At 37.5% G+C, this 21,264-nt stretch overlaps 1 protein-coding gene across 6 annotated transcripts in view; it reads left to right on the forward strand.

Moving 5' to 3' along the window:
* LOC114031465 (mitogen-activated protein kinase kinase kinase 4) overlaps window positions 1-21,264 on the forward strand; it is a 135,306-nt gene that overhangs the window by 60,707 nt on the left and 53,335 nt on the right. For all 6 annotated transcript variants that reach the window (XM_027846537.1, XM_027846541.1, XM_027846542.1 and 3 more), the window contains 3 exons: window positions 5,775-7,138; window positions 11,065-11,307; window positions 18,870-19,016. In XM_027846537.1, the coding sequence (XP_027702338.1) occupies window positions 5,775-7,138; window positions 11,065-11,307; window positions 18,870-19,016 (1,754 nt within the window). The remainder of the gene's footprint in view (window positions 1-5,774; window positions 7,139-11,064; window positions 11,308-18,869; window positions 19,017-21,264) is intronic.

The raw sequence follows: 21,264 nt of genomic DNA on the forward strand, positions 1-21,264 counted from the left end.
CCAGGCCTTGGACTCGAATGTTTGGCTGCTGAAAGACGTGTGTCAGCCTGGAGCTTTGATTCCTGGAGTTTGTGCTTCCCAGAGTTGTGCTGGAGAATGCTGTCGCTTGTAGTGGTTTTCTGAGCTGGTATGTATTCGTTCCCCTGCATATATATTGAGGCACTGGAGGTGGGGGGGAGGTGTTAGCGCTTGCTTGCTTCACCACCCTGGGGCTCGGGATCGTTCTCTGGTTTGCTGAGGTGGAGCTTGCCGCTGGCTTGCTGGGACATCTCCTGTCCTGTCCTGCTCCCCCTACTCACCCCCCCAGGAGGCTTTTCCCATTAATCCTCCAAGCTTCCTGCTGCAGGACTACTGCACTCCCATCTTTCTACTGTTTCAGCTGCTCCAGGGTTTTTCCTGAGGTGATATTTTCTGGGCTTTCAGAGGTCAGTAAAGGAGAGTGAGAGCGACTTACTTCTTATTCTGCCATTTTGGCTTCCAGAAGTGGAACTATTTCATTGTATAGTTTTTTTTTTCCTTTCTAGGCAGTTGGGGTTAAGTGACTTGCCCAGGGTCACACAGCTAGTAAGTGTCAAGTGTTTAGTCTGAGGGTGGATTTGAATTCAGGTCATCCTGACTCCAGAGCCGGTGCTCTATCCCCTGTGCCACCTTCCTGCTCCCCCTTTCCTTTCTATTCACCATCTCAGTTACATGGGCTATCCCATGTACTTGGAATGTACTCCCTCTTTTTCTCTAACTCATAAAGCCCATCTCTTCCCTTAAGATGCAACTCAAATACTGTCTTACATATCAATCCTTTCCTAATCTCACTTCCATTCCCCCTCTTCCATCCGTTGGTGGCCTCCTTCCCAAATGACCTTGTTTTTAACTGTTCAGGTGTTCAGGGTCTTCAAGGTCCCTAGCACTCTGCACTGAGATACTTTAAAGATCTAGTTCTCTGGACCTCAGAGGTCCAGGGAGGCCTACACCAGGAGGTTGAGTGGTACTGAGCAGGGCCAATCAACCAATGCAGAAATACAGCAGAAGGTGTAACCTGGGCCCTGGCACAAAGTCCCAATTCAGGAATTAAAGCTGGAAAGATAAGAAATTAAAAAAAACCCTTTTATTAAATTAAATTAAAGTTATTGTAAATTAGAGATTATCTTAAAGAAGGAGATAGTAATTCTAAAAACTCCAAGCACAGACTCAAAGGAAGACATGTATTTTCCACACGGCCAACATAGATACCTAAAAAAAATATACCTCAAATATCTAAATAAATGAAATACCAAAAAAAGAAATACCTAAAAGCAAAAGATAAACAGTGGCAGCCATTCCAGTTATATTTGGTAAATAAAAATTTGTTTAGTTTTGTGACAAATTGCTTTTTTAAAATTTTGTTCTATAACCACTTTTTCCAGTTGATCAGGTTTTAAACTTGGTATTATCCTTAACTCCTCACTCTTCTTCACCTTGTATATTGAATCAGTGATCACATCTCTTGCATTGATCACTTCTTTGTACTCACAGAGTTACCACCTTAGTCCAGGCTCTCCCACTTCTCTCTGGATTATTTCAACAGCCTCTTAATTGGTCTTCCTGACTCAAGTCTCTCCATTCTAATCCACCCTCACCCTCTCTTTAATCTTTTTTTTTTAAATTCTCAACTTGAGCTACAAAAAAGGGGCATTTCCATATATGTAACATTCCACCATAAGAGTACTGTATATGAAACTATGGATCTCTTATTTCCCACTGCTTATTTTTTTTAACGTATATAATTCCATCTGTTACTTTGAAAATTGTGCCTGTCCCCAATTAAAAACTCAAGAAGATAGCAGAAAAAAATTTGAAAACTCTTGCAACATATAAGCACAGTCAAGCATGGCCATATCCAAAAATGTATGTCACTTTATATACTTTGAGTGCTCTGTCACAAAGTTGCTTTATCAGGTCCTCTGGAGATGTAGTGATCATTGCCTTGGTGAAGGTTCTTTTTAAGTTGTTTATAATGTTGTCATTTAAGAATTGTTCTGGATCTGTTCACTTCACTCTCCGTCAATTAATTTTACTCAGTATTCTTTGAAATCATCTTTTTCATAGTTTATTAGCATATAACATAATATGTTTAGCCATTCCCCAATTGATGGATACCCCTTTATATTTTAGGTTTATTTTCCCTCTGTTCCCTCTTTTATTCTGTCCTTCAGTATCTGGAAGTCAATTTTCCTTAGGATTTTATCCTCGCTGGTATTTTCCTCCCCCTTAGTCCTCTATCATCATCCCTGCTTATTTCCCTGCTGAATTTTGTGTATTTTTACACCAAACTCTGTGTGTGTGTGTCCCCTTTCTTTGGCATTTCACATGAGAGTAGTGTCCAACATCCTCAATCCCATCCTTTATGTTTGTATATTCTTCTTACGAAATACTCAGTTCCATCCCTTTCTTTCTTTCTATGCCAGGGTATTTCTTTTATCTCCCTTCTCTTCTCTTTTTCTTTCTTCAAACTCTCACAGAACAACCAGTCTACCCCTACGACCTCTGTTTTTCTTAGTCATTCAGCTTTTAGTAAGCCCCTACCAGTCTCTGTGCTAAGTTCTGGGGATACAAAGAAGGGAAAAGACAATCCCTGCTCTCAGGGTGCTTATAATTTGATGGAAGAAATAACATGTGAACAAATATGTACAGATAAGCTATATACAGGATAAATAAAAAATAATCAATTGAGGGAAGACATTGGGATTCAGAGGGATTGGGAAAGGCTTCCTGTAGAAGGTGAGATTTTATCTGGGACTTGAGGGAGGTGGAAAGGAGGAGGGTGAGTATTCTAGGCATGGGGGACAGCCAGTGAAAATGCCCGAAGCCTAGAGACAGAGTGTCTTGTTGAAAGAACCACAAGGCCAGTTTCATTACATCAGAGTATGTGGGGGGCTGAAAGGTGAAGGAAGACTGGAAATGGCAGAGGGGCTAAGTTATAAGGAGCTTTGAATGCAAACAGAAGTGGAGGTGATAGGGAGTTACTGGAGTTACTGATTGGGGGTGGAGATGGTAACATGGTTGGGCTTGCAATTTAGAAAAATCATTTTGGTGGCAGAATGGAGAATGGAGTAGAGTGGGGAGACTCAAGGCAGGCACACCTACCAACAGGCTATTTCAGTAGTCCAGACTTTGAGGGAATGAGGGCCAGCACTAGAGTGGTGGCAATGTCAGAGGAAAGAAGGAAGAGATGTCGGAGAGATGTTGCGTAGATGAAATTGACTAGCCTTGGGAACAGATTAAATTTGGGAGGTGAGAGATGGGAACTGAGAATGATTCCTAGGTTTCAAACAGGAGAGACTGGGAGGTTGGTGGTGCTACTTTTGTTAGTAATAGGGAAGTTTGGAAAAGTGGGGGAGGTTTTGGGAGAAAAGGTAGTGAGTTCTATTTTGGACATAGTGAGTTTAAGATGTCTGTTGGAGATAGTTTGAGATACCTAAAGGGCAATTGGAGATGCATGAGAGATCATTAGAGAGGTTAGGGTTGTATAAGGAGATTTGAGAATCATCAAAATAGAGGTGATAATTAAATCCATGGGAGGTAATGAAATCACCTTGTGAAGTAGAATAGGGGGAATAAAGAGGGCCCTGTGGAACACCCATGGCTTGACCCAAATGAAGATCCCCCAAAAGAGACAGAGAGGGAAGCAGCCAGATAGGTAGGAAGAGAATCGGGGTAGAGCAATGTGCTGAAAACTAGAGAGAGGAAAGTATCAAGGAGATGGTCAGCAGTGTCAGTCAAAGACCACCACTCCCTCAGTTCTCCCTCCCACCCCAAAAGACATTAGGATTCTGAAGGGACACTTGTTTAGTCTCCCTTTATTAAAATCTTAACACTGCATCCTTTCTATTTCCTCAAATAAATTTACCTTTCTAGGTTTCTCTTGGTTCTTTTAAAATTTATAGTTCAAAAGTCGCCTATGATCTTTTCATCAGAAATACTTTTTTAAAAAATCACTTCTGCTTTATCCTGTCAGCTAAATGTTCATTTTATTTTCAATTTTATCTGTCTTTTGATTTTCGAAATTCCTTTTTTAGAGTATGTTAGGAGATTGTTGATTTTTAAAATAAGCAAGTATTTATAACAAGTGCAAAGAATGAAACCATCTCTATTAGTAAGGAAATTATAGTCCAATGGGAGAGACAGTAAATGCGTATAAAAACATATACAGAATAAATATGAACATATACAAAGAGATGTTTAACCTTTTAGGTAAATTATTCTTGGTTATAAGTCAGTCTTTTGCCTTTGAAATATCGTATTCCAGAATCCCCTTCTCATTTAGAAGCTACCAGGTGATTCTGGCAGCAGTCCTTTGATATTCAGATTGCTTTCTGGATGCTTGCAGTGTTTTTTTTCTTTGTTGTGGAAGCTCTCAATTTTTACTACAACATTCCTTGGACTTTTTTCCTTTTGTGGTTTCTTTCAGGAAGTGATAAGTGGATTCTTTTTATCTTCAGTTTGCTCTTTGGTTTCAGTAGATCTGGTCAGTTTTAATTTAAGATTTCTTGAAATATAATGTTTAGGGTTTTTTTTAAGTCATAGTTTTTCAAGAAATCCAATTCTTAAATTATTTCTCTTTGACCTGTTTTCCGGGTCATTTTTTTTTTATATCAGATATCTTAAATTTTATTTTTTTTAATCTTTTGTTCTAATATTTCCTGTTGTCTCATGGAATAATTGATTTCTGTTTCATCTATTCTAGTTTTCAGGGAGTCCATTACTTAGGTAAGGTTTACCACTTTCTCTTCTAAGCTATTTATTCTTCTTCCAATTATTTCCACCAGAGCTCTTATTTCCTTGTGAACAGATCACTCAGCAGGGGCAGCAAGGTAAGCAGCATTGTATCTATTCAAGATCTTGCATCCTTTCAGTATTGAACTATGTCTTTAAATACCCATGATATAAAAGTAGGATGCAGAGAGATGCTGCTTATGAATGCTATACTATTGTGTTCAGACAAGTCCACTTGTCTATGCTTTAAAAGGTAATTAACCGAATCAAAATAAGTTATACATATTCCTGTCACCTGGTTTTTTTTTTTTTTTTAAGTTTTACGAAAATTAGTGAAATGTTGGTGAATCTGTGTCTGTTGGTTTGCATGCCTGTATTTTCTTACTTTAGTGATATGGCATCTATAATTTGGGATATAGAGGAAGGAAGTTAGCTTGAAATCACTATTAGTTAATATAGAAAGAAAGCATAAAATGTATTTATTATGCTTTATAAAAGATTAATCAAAGTTGCATAAAAGTTGACAACTCAGAAATTTTTGATAACTCATTTATTTCCACCTAATTTTCAGAATCTAGAAGTTTGGGATAATATAATATAAAAGGACAGGAAACTGTAAAAGTATCAGGATTATTTAAAAATATTTGTTGATCTAGAAATATTGATGACCAATTATGACTTTAGGTGTACTATCTTGTATCCAGTATAATATAGTTTATATAATAATTATAGTTAATATATGCATAGCACTTTAATGTTTGCAACACTCTTTACGTATTTAATCTCTTCTGATTCTCACAACAATTCTGTGAGAAAGGTGCTATTACTTCTGTTTTACAAAGGGGAAACTGAGGTTGAGCGAAGTTAACTTTTTTGCCCTGAGCTATATACCTACTAAGCTACTACGGCAAGCTTTGGACTCAGATCTTCCAGACTCCAAGTCTAAGGTGTCACTTAGCTACCTCATTTATACTGGCATTTATACTTTTAGAATTAATGTTGTTTTGTTGTTTTTTTTTTAATAGAAAAAATGAACGCACCAAATCAGCTTCCTCACAAAGACACTGGCAAAACAGTAGAGAATGTGGAAGAACACAGCTATAAGCAAGAGAAAAAGATCCGAGCCACTCTTAGAACAACAGAACGGGATCATAAAAAAAATGTACAGTGCTCATTCATGTTAGACTCAGTAGGTGGATCTTTGCCAAAAAAATCAATTCCGGATGTTGATCTCAATAAGCCTTACCTCAGCCTTGGCTGTAGCAATGCTAAGCTTCCGGTTTCTATGCCTATACCTATAGCCAGAACTGCACGCCAGACTTCTAGGACTGATTGTCCTTTGGAACGCTTAAAATTCTTTGAAACTTTACGACTTCTGCTAAAGCTTACCTCAGTCTCAAAGAAAAAAGACAGGGAGCAGAGAGGACAGGAAAACACCTCTGCTTTCTGGTTTAACCGATCCAATGAACTCATTTGGCTTGAGTTACAAGCCTGGCATGCAGGACGGACCATTAATGACCAGGACTTTTTTTTATATACTGCCCGCCAAGCCATCCCAGATATTATCAATGAAATCCTCACATTCAAAGTAAATTATGAGAGTTTTGCCTATGTGAGAAATGGAGCTAGTTTTAATGGTACTTCAGTGGAAGGGCAGTGCAGAGCACCCCATGGAGCCACTGCTATGGGTTATTCAAACTATCACGAACATCTCCAACGCCAGCGAGTCTCATTTGAGCAGGTAAAGAAGATAATGGAATTGCTTGAATACATAGAAGCCCTTTATCCCTCTTTGCAGGCTCTTCAAAAAGACTATGAAAAATATGCTGCAAAAGATTTCCAAGACAGGGTACAGGCACTCTGTCTGTGGCTAAACATTACAAAAGACTTAAATCAGAAACTAAGGATTATGGGAACTGTTTTGGGCATCAAGAATTTATCAGACATTGGCTGGCCAGTGTTTGAAATACCATCTCCCCGACCATCCAAAGGCAATGAACCAGAGGAGGAGGGAAGTGACACGGAAGGAGAAGTGAAGGAATTGGAAACTACCACTGATGAAAGTGAAGAAGAACATGTCCTGGATCAGAGTGTGAAGGACTTCAGACAGGCTGTGGAGAGCAGTTTTGACCTCCAGCCACAGGACCATTTTTCAAAGAAGTTTGACAGATTTGAATCTGAAGATGAATCAATTGGCTGGGGAGTGTCTGAGTACAGTGCGGAAGCAGGCTATAGTAGATACTGTCTGACTTCCATATACAGACCATTTGTAGACAAAGCACTCAAACAAATGGGTTTGAGGAAATTAATTTTAAGACTTCACAAGCTAATGGATGGTTCTTTACAAAGGGCCCGTTTTGCACTGGTTAAGAGTGATCATCCATTGGAGGTAGGTTTCTGGTTGACATTAAAAAGGTTGTAGTTTTCATGATTTCATGTTTCTTGTTGGTTAAAATGTATATTTTATTAATTTAGTGTTTATGAATTCATAGTGGTATTTTCTTACATTTTTTCCATAAATGATTGCTAGTTATCTTACTTTTCAGTTTAAAAGTTCTACATTTTAAGTGAATAATTTAAATGAAATTTAAATACCCTATTTTTGTGCAATAAAAATTAAATGGAATAAAAATCTTAAAACATTTTGTAGAACAAAATCTGTAATATATAATAGAATATAATAAAAAATAATTCAAGGTAACTGGTACAAATTAATCTACAAGAAGAATGCAAAGTGCAAGGTATACTTGGGGAAAAAGAACCCAACAATTCAAAAGTAGCCTAAAGAAGGAAAGATAAAATGAGAACAAATTGAAAAGAGATGAGCTTGAGTGAAGGTCTCATAGTTGACAGAAAACTTATTTTGAGATAACATTACATTGCTACTGCTGGAAGAGGCAGGGTTCGTAGATTTAAAATAGAAGGGACCTTAGAGGTCACCAAGTCCAAACCGTTCATTTTACCAATAAGGAAATTGAGAGCAAAAGTGGTTAAGTGACTTGTCTAGAGTGACACATGCAGGAAGAGGGAGAGCTAGGGTTGAAACTCAGGTGTTCTGACTCAGAATCTCCTGTCCTTTCCTTGACTGCTGGCTAACATGCTGCTGAGATAAATTAAAATGAGGATGGCATACAAGAAGCTGGAAATAATACCTCCTATGTAGTCTGCATGACACTAGAAAGAGGAATTGGGGTTGGAAAGGAGGTCCAGCGGGAAAAGGCAAACATCTTTATCTTTGAAGAGGAGGAAGGTTGACATTTCTAACTGCATGTACTACATATCCATAAACACAGTATATTCAAGGTGGTGGTGGTGGTGGTGATACCGATACCACCCCTGTGTATGCATACAGAGATGGTGTAGTCAGGGTAGAAACACAAATTTTGTAATTCACTAACGCTACAGACATCAGCAGTCTGAAGTACAAAATACTAGATCTACTGCTATAAACTTGTCTACTGTATTTTATTACTATTTTCCTGTAAAAAATTAAAATGATGAAATAAACCCAAGTTAAAGTAGGAATTATTTGGACTTGATGTTTTGACACATAAAAACTTTATAGTTAGGGTGATAGAATTGGAATGAATGAACTGACAAGTGAAGTTAAATCATTACTCCTGGAACTCTTTTTTTTTTGGTTGCTGTTGTTGTTGTTGTTGTTGGCTAGGCAGTGGGGTAAGTGACTTGCCCAGGGTCACACAGCTAGTAAGTGTCAAGTGTGTAAGGTCGGATTTGAACTCAGATCCTCCTGACTCCAAGGGCAGTGCTCTATCCACTGTACCACCTAGCTGCCCCTTCTCTTGGAAATCTTAAAAAGTGTTGACAGCTGTCTGTCCTAATGTTCATAGATATTTTAGGGACATAGATCTCTGAGGCCCTTTCACCTTCATTATTATATAAGTAGGATTGTTTTTGTTTTGTTTTGTTTTTGCAGTATATGTTAGTTTAATAATGAACCTCTAAGATGAATCTATATAGCAGATAAGTTGATTTAAAATGAGTTTATATTATGCACATAGTACAGTTTTCTAAATGTATATAGGTGCCCAAGGCCATAGTAAAGGGGTGTATATAGGTTTGTTTATCTTCTTTTAGTTGAAGTGAGGGATTTTAAACAGTTGATCCAGTGTATTGATTACAAAGATCCTTGGTGTGCTGTATGCACAAAGAAAGAATTACATTCATTTTTACATGAAGCATAATTAAATTAAATAAAAAAATTTAGGTAATACAGTAAGATACTCTGTACTTTAATTATAATGAACATTTTTAAAGCGTTAAAAGTTGGCAAAATATCTTACACTCATGATCTCAATTGACCCTCATGACAATGAGGTATTACAAGTTTTAGTAACTCCATTTTGTAGATAAAACTGAGGCTTAGAAGAGAAGTGACTTATCCAAGGCCATACAGCTGTTAAGTATAAGGAAGTGAGCTTTGAACCCAGGTTTTCTTGACTGCTGGTCTGAACAACACCACACTGCTATCCCTGATGAATGACTACTCTGGCATAATTGTGTCAACAAAACAAAATCCAAAAACCAACTCTGGTTTCAAATCCTGACTTCACCTTTACTAGCAGATCTAGGACACAAAGGAATGGGGATAGTTGAAAGAAGATTGGATTTGGAATCAGAAGAACTGGATTCAAATCCTTTCTTGACCACTTACTGCCTTTGTGACCTTGGGCAGACATTTAACTTCTTTGCACTTCCATGTAAAATGAAGTATTTGGATAAGATGACCTTAGAGGTCCCTTTCAAGTCTGTATTGATGGTACCATGAATTTAAGTCAGTACCTACCTCTCTGACTTATTGTGAGCCTTTAAAGAACTTTGTGAACTATACAACCGTTATGAATGTGAGCTTCTGACATCCTCTTCCTCATCAATACTTCATGTCTATAAGGCTGTTTCCTCAGAAATAAAAAGGGAATCATATTACATTCATTGTCCAATTCGCACGATTGTTATTATGGCCAAATGAGCCAATGTATTCAACAGTCTTTATAAACTGTAAAACACAATATAAATGTTAGCTCTTATCACAACATAAAAAGCATGAAGAGACGCCACTCTAACTCAGCCACTTTAATAGCATTGTTGAATTTGGGGAGAACTTTTAAGATTTCTTTGATTGGTAAGAAATTAGTTTAATAGGCAGTCATTGAATTTAATAGCCAAGTCATTCAAAATATGTCTTAGCTTTTCTGTGGATACAGTATCTGAAATTTTTAATAAAGTTAATGTCACAGAAAACATGTATTTTATGGTGTATATGGTACATGACTTTAAGGGTATCTTTCTTACACTATGAAGAAATATGTAGTAGATTTATACATACTATAATTTGATGATTAAGATTGTCATCATTTATGTTTTCAGCTGCTTGTTTTTCAAGAGAGTATTCAAAACCATCATATCTCTTTTAGAGGTAGCATTTTTTAATAGAGAGAATTTAAGTCAGGACCAGAGTTCAAAATCCTCCTCCTTACGCTGAGAACTTGAGGCAACTGACTTGATATTTCTTCATATGTAAAATGGGGGTGATAATCCTCAGGGCACCTAGTTCACAGGGTTGTTGTGAAGTTCAAATGAGATACCAAACATAAAGTGCTTTTCAGTCTTTAAAAGTGTTTTATAAATGTCAGTTGTCATTGTTAGAATGTAAGCACCTTTAGGGCAGAGACACTTGTTTATTTTGTTTTTGTTTTTGTTTTTTAATTTTTTATCTCTAGTTTCTGTCAGCACTCTCTGTACTTAATAGACAATTTGTTGAATTCAGTTATTGAATTTCTGCCTGTCTTGGCCCAGGTATGTTGTCTGTTTATAATCTCATGCCTAAAAACCAGCTATCTGCAAAAATGCCCCAGAAGTTTGAGGTAGTTATTTCTAAATTATTCTCCCCTTGCAACCTGGGAGCTAGATCTTCCTACTCCTAGGGACAAGGCTTTAGTGACTGGGCTTTCAGCCACCAAGTCACTACACCTCAGTTCCTAATGGGCGGAGCTTGTGATTGTTACTTATTCTATACAGTGCCTTTTCTTGAAAGAGAAAAATGATTAGTCTTATTTCATTTTAGTTTTATAGATCCTTAAATCTTCTATTTCTCTTTTAGTCTTTTTAGGAAAAAACACAACAACCCAAAACCTCTCATTCATGTCAAGTGTTATTTCCCCTGTGAAATCAGAGTGGCAGTCTAAATTTATCATTATATTCCAAAGAGTAATATTTTCTATTCATATCCTAACCATAGTTTTGGTAATTTCTTATGGAAAACCTTAATCTTGTTTAATTTTACTTTTGTTACAGTTTTCTGAGTTCCCAGATCCCATGTTGTGTTCAGATTATATACAGTTGTCAAATGCAACACCTTCAACAGAACAAAAGTGCAGCACTGTGTCATGGGAAGAGCTGAAATCTATGGATTTGCCATCATTTGAACCTGCATTTTTGGTCCTTTGTCGAGTGCTTCTTAATGTTATCCATGAATGTCTCAAATTAAGATTGGAACAGAGACCTGCTGGGGAACCATCTCTCTTGAGTATTAAGCAGGTTTGCATTTAAAACTAACAATTTTTAAAGTAATTAACATGTCACTTTATATAGTTAAGAATTTTTTGTAAAGACAAATCTTTAATTCTTTTAATTGTTGAATCGGTTGGTAAGTATAGTTCTGTGTTTTGGAAGTGTAAAGGTAGTTGATATAAATACATGGTTGTACTTGATGATACAATTGTATTTGAGTATAGTTTGAGATAGCCTTAATAAAATTTGATTGGTTTGTGAAAAATATGTTTTTTGTGTCTTCGTTTAGTATAAAGTACTTTTCTTAGGGTCTGGAGGGTTTCCACCTCTGGATTGAATGATAAGGTAGTGAAGAAGACTGATCAAGAAATAAAAATGTAGGACTCTGTTAGGTTTTTGTTAACCCTCTACTCTGTGCTTGGATCTGCCATATTTTCATATTCCCTTCATCTTTTTTATCTGCTCATCACTAGGCTTTAACTCAGAACATACTCATACAGCTTGTCTTTAGCATCTACTGCTTTTCATTTCTTCTCTCCTGACTTTTGCTCCCTGTTTTACACCGCATATGAATTAGGTTTCAGACTACTAAATCTTGGGAAAAGCTCTTTTTATTAAAAATCAAGGCAGCAAAGCCAAGACAACCTGTTGGCAAAGTCTACAAAATTTTGTTATGTATAATAGCTTGGAAAATTAGGGGGAGAATGCTACATTATTAGTCCTTGGCTAGAGATCTTTGGTAAGTAAACCCCTCTGAACCTGAGTTTCTTCTTCTGTAAAACAAAATGTTGAACCATATGATTCAATTTAATGTTATTTGAGTTCATGCTATGCTTAAGGCATTTGGTTGGTATTAGAATAACATAACTGTTCTCCCTCTAAGGGGTTACAATGTAATAGGTGAGATAAAAATATGTATACAAATACTTTAACAGAAGGAAGAATGTAAGTGCAGAAATACAGATAAAGTGCTCTGAGAGATGTGGAAGGGGAATAGGGATTTGATCTGTGACTTCATTGGTACAAGCAACTCTTCACCCCTCCACCCCAGTATAGGTTGGGAACTTCTCTGCAACATACGGTCTTAGGTAGTTCCGTAGATGAGGGGGTAAGTCATCCAGGGTCATAAAGCCAGGATGTGTCAGAGATGAGACTTGAACCCAGGGTCTTCCTAGAGAGACCTGAGGATGATCAAATGACTTCAAGCTGGAGGGATTTTGGAAAATGTTATAGTAGAGGTGATATTTGAAGGGGCTTTGAAAAAATAGGGACAGGCTTTTAAATGACAGGAATTTTAAGAAATTTGATAGTGACAGGGAGAACAGAGAAAGGATGGTAGCTCAAAGGGTTAAAGGAAAGAGTGAAAGGAATATCTGAAAAAGAAAACAAAAAAATGTTATAAGACGGTCTGGAGGTCTAGGAGCCGGGGAAAATTAGGCTCAGAAAAGGAAAGGAAGATGGACCATTGAACCTTTGGAGCTTATGTAATAAGTTTGAAATATTTCCCACAGAGTGTGGTGCTGGAGCTTCTGAAGAAGAGACAGCATTTCCTGCACCACAGCATGATGATAAGGATCAAATGGCCACCCATTACTGATCAGAGGGAAGAAGTGATAAGTTAAACTACTTGGTGACTCTCTTGATTAGAGTTACTGAGGTGAAAAAATGTTGACTTGATCTGAAAATAGTTAGGTATGCTGTCCTTCCAAGACATGGATCTGCATCATGGCAGTCTCCTCAAACTTGTTAAACCTTATTGCCCACTTTTGAGGATTCATGTGAAAATAGATTCTGTCACCAGCAGGAAACTTAAGAGACATAGGTTATGTTTTCATTGCTACTCTGATTGAAAGTAGGTTTCAAAAAAAAAAATTTGAATATAAGAAGTGAATAAGCTGATCAAGAAGATAGTGTCAGAGAGCAAAATTCAGATTTCTCTGACAGTTTAAGATATTAGGATGGCCAGCAATAGAGTATCAGACAAGATTCAGTAACAATACATTTGTCCATGGATTTGGTGATCTAAACAAGATGGCTCTTTTTTAGAGGCAGCTAAGTGAAACAGTGGGTGGAGTGGTAGACCTGGAGTCAGGAAGATTTGATTTTTAATCCTACCTTATACACTTAATAGCAGCATGACCCTGGTCAAGTCACTTAAGTTCTCTTAGCCTTAGTTTCCTCAACTGTAAAATGAGGATAATAGTAACTTCTACTTCCTAAGGCTATTGTGAAGCTCAAATGAGATAATACTTGTAAAATGCTTTGCAAACCTTAAAGTGCCATGTAAATATTAACTATTATTAAAATGAAAATAAAGGAAAATGGAAAAAAACTGGCCACATACCACAAAGAGTAGCATTGAGAATCCGTTTTACACAGAAGCAGAATCTTTTCGTTTAGTGTTGATGAATCCTGTGTCAATTGTATGCTAAAAGTTAAGTATCTAATGAAGGTTAAGTATCTCTCTATCATCTAATGAATGATTTCTTCAAAAGGTAGATAAGGTACTGATGGGAAACTGTCAGTCTGATTCTAACCTAAAAGGAGAAACTAGTTATTAAAATAGAAGTGATAGGAAATTTTGGAGGAAACCACCAGTGTATGTTAGTGATTATGGTAGCTTCAGAGGGGAAAGGTAAGAAGTAAACTTAATATATCATGCACACTAATTTTTTTTGGGGGGGGTGGTAAATTTCATAGAATTCAGAGAAAAAATGGATAGGATCCAGGGACTTAAAATTATATAGAGGAAATTGACCCAATAGGAAAAGAACACTCTGAAGAAAGAAATTTTGGTGACACAAGCAGAGTTGATTCCAATAATAAGAATCAGTGTCTAAGAACACATGTTGATGTGCAGGGAGTTCACCAACCAACTTAGATTTTTAACTTAGATTTTTAACAAATATATTCAGAAGATAGAAGCTTAAGTAGGGTAGAGAAATGAATACAGAAGTGTGGCTTGGTACTGTAAGATACGGGTCAGGAATGCTGAAGTTCTGGGTGAACTGAATTTGGTGAGGAAAATTTAAGCATAATAAAAAGCCATTTTGTTTTGCATTTTAGTTAAATTGAGGAATGAAGAGGCTCAAAGGCATCAAAACTATGACTCCACTTTGGGATGGGTAGGATGGTGATAGCAGACAGGAAGAGTTGAAGCTGTTGAATTCTCGTTCTGCTTCTGTTATCTCTGCAGAAGAAAATGACTGTTCAGTACAGAAAGTTGAGACAACAAAAATAGCAACAACCTCAGATAAGTGACTGTATAGTAAGAAAGCACCTAGCTGCCCCTGGAGAGTTCAAGTCAGATGAACTATGTCATTAGATCCTTAAAATAGCTGGGAAATGGGATTGCTGATTTCCCCTACTAATTTTCAAAAGACTGTGGAGAAGACAGGAGAAGGGCAAATGTACCAATTTTCAATAAAGAGAATATAATGGAATCTGCAAACTATAGATAATACACTTGACTTTGATTCCTGGCAAAATTCTAGATTAAAGAGACGGTTAATGAACACCTACAAGAGGAAACTAACTACAGAGAGACAGCATCGTTTTATCAGGAAATAGTTTGGCAGTTACTTCACTAGTAGACCAGGGAAATGCTGTAGAGAATGGTTTGCCTCCATTTTAGGAAAGTATTCAATAAAATCTCTCATGCTATTCTCATGGAAAAGAAGAGATAAGGGCTAAACCATGGTATGAGAAGGTAGATTTGAATTGGTTTATCAGCTAGACCAGAGAAAACTCATTAATGGTTTGATGTCCATTTGGAAGGAGATCATGAGGTATTTCAGTGATCTTTGCTTTGTAGGGTACTGTTTTAACATTGTGGTCAGTCAATCAGTAAACATTTATTAGGTGCCTGCTATGTGCCAGGCTCTGTGCTAAGCACCAATCAATAACTTGGATATTATGTTTATCAGATTTATAGATGACACAAAGCTGAGAGGGATAGTTAACACATGAGATAACTGGATCTTCACAGGATTGGGGCAGAATTGCTTAAAGTCAGTTAATAGAGATAAATAGAAGTTTAACACAGGTTTAAAATCATCAGTTTCACAAGCATAATTTAGTGCAGGGCGTCTTAAACTTTTTCCACTTGTGACCCCTTCGGCACTTACTAAACTGTCACAACCCCGTATGGAGTTGTGACCCACGGTTTACGAAGCGCTGAATAGAGTAGGCATAGTGTGACAGCATTTGTCTGAAAAAGATCTGGGGCTTGTTAGGGGTTACAAACTCAATATAAGTAAGTCAGCAGGATGATATGGTACCAAAACATCTAATGTAATACTGAGCTATGTTAAGAGAAACATAGCTCCCAGGCATAATGTGGTGATAGTCCTTTGTACTCTGCTACATCTAGAGTATTATGTTTAGTTCTGTATACCACATTTTAGGAAGGACATTGATAAGCTGAAGAACATCTAGAGCAGCGATTCTTAACCTGGAATTTGAAGAATAGATATTTTTATTTTGATAAATATATTTCAATAATTGTTTACCTTTGTAAACTTATGCCCTTTCTCTTACTCATTTAAGAACATTGGTTTCATCAGACTGCCAGAGGCATCCATGACATCCCCAAAAATTAAGAATCCCCTGCCCAGGGGCAGGTATCAAGGATGGTAAATTGGGGCCACTCATTGCCGCAATTTGAATCAGAGCTACATGTCTGAATTCTGAGTATTTCAAAATGATGGGACTTAATAGCTTCTCCTTCCTGTTTCAGTTCATTTACTGACCAAAAGCCAAACATAAGACCAGTGTTAATGTGTCAATCAGCTTAGATTTTTTTAAAACTATATATACAGATGGTGGAAGCAAGGGCAAGTATATGATGTGAGCATCCCAGCTGGAGAGGGGAAAAAGGAGGAAGCCTACACATAGTACTTGTGTCCAAATTAGATTTATTAAAGAATATTAAAAGCCAGCTGGAGATGAGAGGGATGTTACAGTACTCTAATTCTGGGTCCAGATTGGGGTGCTAATATAGCACTTCAAAAAAGATGTTTTCCCTTTCTCCTTGTACATGAAGAGTCCCACCTGTGATATGTATTAGAGATTCTACCTCACTTTGGAGGGTTCCAGAGTGATAAGTGGTAGTGAAGCAAGGTATTATGTATTACTTCTGCTTCCAGAGCTATGTTTTTGGATTTTTGGTCATTTTTATTGTTTGAGAGGGCAAAAAAGGGGTAAAGGAGAGTGGATTCAAGAATTTAGCTCATCCCATGGCTTACTTTAAGCCTTTTCTCAGAGAGAATCCTACTTTTCATGATCTTGGAATTTAAGAGCACATATAAAGATATCAAAGTTCATCTCTTGAGTTTCTGATTTAGCTCTAAAAGGGTCTCTAGGCACAAAAACATACTTTTTGTACAGCAGGCACATCACACCTTAACTGGTTTACTACAGTACATTTGTTTACTATTTCATGTCTTAGGATGCATTGCAAGAGATCTGCCTGCAGAAAATTTCCTGGGCTATAATAGGTCATTATACAGATGAAAGGCCTTGTGTTCATTCCTTTTAAGGATTGGTTAAAGCCGCTGGAGTTGAGGGGCAGCTAGGTGGCACAGTGGATAGATCACCAGGCCTGGAGTTAGGAGGATCTGAGTTCAAATCCAGCCTCAGAGAACAAACACTTGACACTTACTAGCTGTGGGACCCTGGGCAAGTCACTTAACCCCAATTGCCTTACCAAAAAAAAAAAGGACACTGGAGTTGGTTATCCTGGAGAAGAGAATCCTTGGAGGCAGATGGGGTTAAGAGCTGATTTCAAATGTTTGAAGGGCTGTCTTGTAGAAGAAGGATTTACTTGTTTTATGTATTATGTAGAAGTTGCAAAGAGGCAAATGTAGGATTGATGTAAGGGTAGGCTTGCTAACAGTCAGCTTCCAGAAGGCAGTGGGTTCTTTCTCCTCAGAAGCCTTAAGTCAAAGACTGGATAACTAGATTCTTTTTGAGGTGTCAGCTGTGCTAAGGAGCTATTGAGATTCACTTCTATTGCTGAAATTGTGTGATTTTGTGAATCATACCTGCCTGACTTCTACCTCAGAATCATTAGCTTTTTTTGTTAGTCACCTCCTTTGTGACTTTCCTGATTCTTCTAGTTTTTATTGCTCTCTCCCTCCTCAAATTTTATTTCCTTGTGTCCTCTGATAGAATGTAAGCTCTTTGAGGCAGGGACCATTTTTGCGCGTGCATGCGCATGTGTGTGTGTGTGTGTGTGTGTGTGTGTGTGTGTGTGTGTGCGCGCGCGTGTGTGTGTGTGTCCCCAAAACCTAGTATACTGTCTTTCATAGGCCTAGTACAGACCTTTTATAAATATTTATTAAATGAATGAATGGAAGTGATGGGCCATAGTGTATATTGTAGAAGAAGGAAATTAAAAATTCAAGAGCCTAATTCAATAGCTTTATGAGAGATTTGAGAAGGTGATTTACTGGCTATCAAAATGCTAGCAGGAAGATGGAAATCCAGCTGCCAAGAGATGGAGAGAAGGATCAGAGTGAAGAAGTTACTGAATTCAGAGACCTTCGGAGTGGTTTATTCCCCTTGGCTTCTAGCTATACAAATAGCCATTTTGAACTGTTTTTCTTGTTTTACTGCCATGATTTCCCCCCCACCCCCACCACTCATTCCTCCTATACGTTTGGTGATCGACCCCTGCTGATAGTTGACTGGTCTCTACTCAGCAAAGTAGGAAGCAGTTTCTTCTGCTTAGGTTCAGGGGATTGGGGGTGTTCCTGGGGGATTTATGATCATGGAAATCAGCTGGAATGGTTGTGGGTAATGGCATGTAGGTCCTTCAGAATTGAGCTAAAAGGACTTGTTGCAGTGAGGGCCCAGTAGAAATTAAATAGTGTGCATTTTTATTAGACCAGATGTAGCATAATTTCATGACTTTCTCCTCTGGGAGTGAATGGTGGCAGTAGTAAGGGTGACGGACTAAAGGATAGAATCAAGCTGTGTTGAAATGTCTGATTACTGGGGCATTTGAAAGTAGAAAGCAGCAACAAACTTCATAAATTAGGAAGGCATTGGGTTTGAGCCTGCTAAGATATTTTATACATAATCATAAATTGACAAAATTTGAATTTATATAAAATTCTTCTGAAGTCAACTTTCTCTAGTCATTTGTGGGGGCTAAACACCATTAAAAATAGCTGACATACAAATATATTATCTGTCACCTCTGTCTTTCTTTGCACAGACTGGTACTCATGCCAGTAATGCTCCCTTTCAAGTCCCTACTTTTAGAATACCTTGCTTTATTCAAGGCTCCCCTGAGTGCCACCTCCGGCTTGAGGTCTTTTGTGATCTTTCCGTTTTGACCACTTCCACTGCCCTACAAGTTATTTTGTATTTACTTTGTATGTGTATGTTGTTTTACTGCTGAAGATCTTAAGCACCTTCAGAACAAAGACAGTTTTGAGTTTTGTTTTTGTATTCCTGGTATATGGTACAGTACCTGGCACATAGGATCATGTTAAATACTTGTTGAATTAATTGAACTGCTAAGAAATTGAGTAAGATTAAATGATAGATTGTAACTCTAATGTGTATTTCTTTTCTTACAGCTGGTAAGAGAGTGTAAAGAGGTCCTGAAGGGTGGACTGTTAATGAAGCAATATTACCAATTCATGCTTCATGAAGTATTAGATGATTTGGAAAAGATTGACTGCAATATAGACTCTTTTGAAGAGGACCTGCATAAAATGTTGATGGTAAGGATCAATGATGAGAAAAGTAGTTATCTTGGTTTGGCTTGGTTTTATTTTTTTTTGTTCTGCATGATAAACCTGTGACAATTAGTTTGGTTTTCTTATCTTAAAGAAGAGGTATCAGACTTGTGTTGTTTTCCCCAGAGGGTAGAAGTAGGTGGAATGAGTTACGATTGCAATGAGACCAATTTAGCCTTTATATAATTAGAGTTATGCCCAACAGGAAGTGGACTCCACTTTACTTTGTGGTCTTCAAGCAAAGGCTAGATGGCCATTTGTGACTGTGTTGTAGGTATGGGTGTTGTGGTGTGTGCCCACCCCCCATTTTTATGTGACAGGAAATCTTACATTAGTCTAAATATCACATAATTCATTTGGGGGCAGAGTAGCCTAGGCCCATGAGTAGGCCCCACCTTACCTCATTTCCCCACTGCTTCTCTTTCCGTTGCCATCTTGTTAGTCTTCTTGCCCACTATATATAACCACCTCATTCCTAACTTTGATCCTTTCTAGTGTGTGTTACTTCTGCCTTGCTCAGAGAATACTCTTCTCTCCATTTACTTACCTAGCTGAATCTTACCTTCATTCCTCAGTTCATATCCTACCCTATCTAGAGGAAGGAAGCCATGTCTAATTATGGCCCACAGTACTCTCTCTTTTTTGAATTTAAATCACTTATAGTCTTTAAAATTCAAGGTGTTCTGGAAATGGGCACATCAGCTACATTGTAAAATATAGTTAATTCCAAATATGTAAAATACCTTTGACTTTAAAAAGTTATAAAAATGAATACATTATTTAATAAGTTTCTTTTATCAAAGTTAAGATTAAACTAGTATTTATAAAGAAACATTCTTGTTCATCACACTCATTGTCTTGCTAAAAGTTTTAATAATAGCTAGCATTTATATATCACTTTTTCAGTTTTATTTCATTTGATGTTCATAATAACCCTGAGAAGCAGATGCTATTAAAATTTCCCCATTTTACACATAAGGAAGCTGAGGCAGAAGTAAAGTGACTTGCCTGGGGTCACAGAGCTGGTGAGTATTTGAGACTGGATTTGTCTCCAGGTCCAACTCTGTATCTGCTGTGCCACCTAGATGCCTTTGTCGAAAGAATTTTTTTTATTTCATAAAAATGTAAGGAATCCACTGATTCTTTAGATATACAATTTTCTTCCAGCCTTTGTTCAGTGGAAAATGATATAACTACAATAAAAGAATTTGTAAGCCCAGGAAGAGACTTTAAAGAAAGGTAGTTGAACATAGAGTAGGAAAACAGGTTAAAATCCTGGCTCTGCCAGTTACCAGCTACATGACTGTGGGTAGTTTAGTTTAAACTTTGTCAGTTGGGGAAATGGCTAAAAAAGTATGCTATGTAAACATAATGTAATATTATTGGGCAGTAACTTAGGATGACTTGAGGAATTCAAAGAACCATAGGAAGATATGTACGAAGAATAATGGAAACAATGATGACACCAATAGGCATTTTTTAAATGACTAATGGAAATCATTCAGTCAGTCCACAGATTGGCACAGTGCCAAGTGCTTGGGGTACTAAAAAGGACAAAAACAACTTCAAAGAGCTTGCATTCTAATGGGGAAGCTACATGTAAAGAAATAGTACATAAAAAATATAGGGAGTAGATTGAAGGCAACCTTTTAGAAGGAGAAGCTTAAGCGTCTGGGGCCTGGAAAGGCCCGTACTGATGGTGGCATTTGAATCAAGTCTGGGAGGAAGCTATAAATTCTTGAGAGCCAGAGGTGAAGAGGGAGAGCATTGCAAGCATGGTGGAGTGCCAGCACATCTGTTTGGAATTGGGAAGTGAAGTGTCATGTGTGAGGAACAGCAGGTAGGCCAGAATGACTGGATTGTAACGTGCAAAGAGGGGTGAAGAGTAGGAAGACTAGGAAAGGGCCAGTTAGAAAATGCTTTAAATACCGTACGGAGGATTCTGTATATGAGTCTTGAAGTAATAGGGAGTCATTGAAGTTTATGGAGTGGGGGGAGATGGGGTAGTGGAAGGAAGCATGATCATATTTGTGCTTTAAGAAAATCACTGGCAGCTAAGTGGAAGATCATTTGGAGTGAGAAGGCCATTGCAGTAGTTCTGTGGTGATGAGAGTCTGAATTAGTGTAGTGCATATGTGAGTAGAGATGAGGGGGTCTTATAAAAGATATAAAAGTAGAGATGCAAGATTTGGCGGCAGGTTGGATATGTGGGATGAGTGAGAAATTGAGGATA

This window comes from Vombatus ursinus, unplaced genomic scaffold (genome assembly GCF_900497805.2).
Source record: "Vombatus ursinus unplaced genomic scaffold, bare-nosed wombat genome assembly UNPS02015175.1, whole genome shotgun sequence".
Classification (NCBI taxonomy): Eukaryota; Metazoa; Chordata; class Mammalia; order Diprotodontia; family Vombatidae; genus Vombatus; species Vombatus ursinus.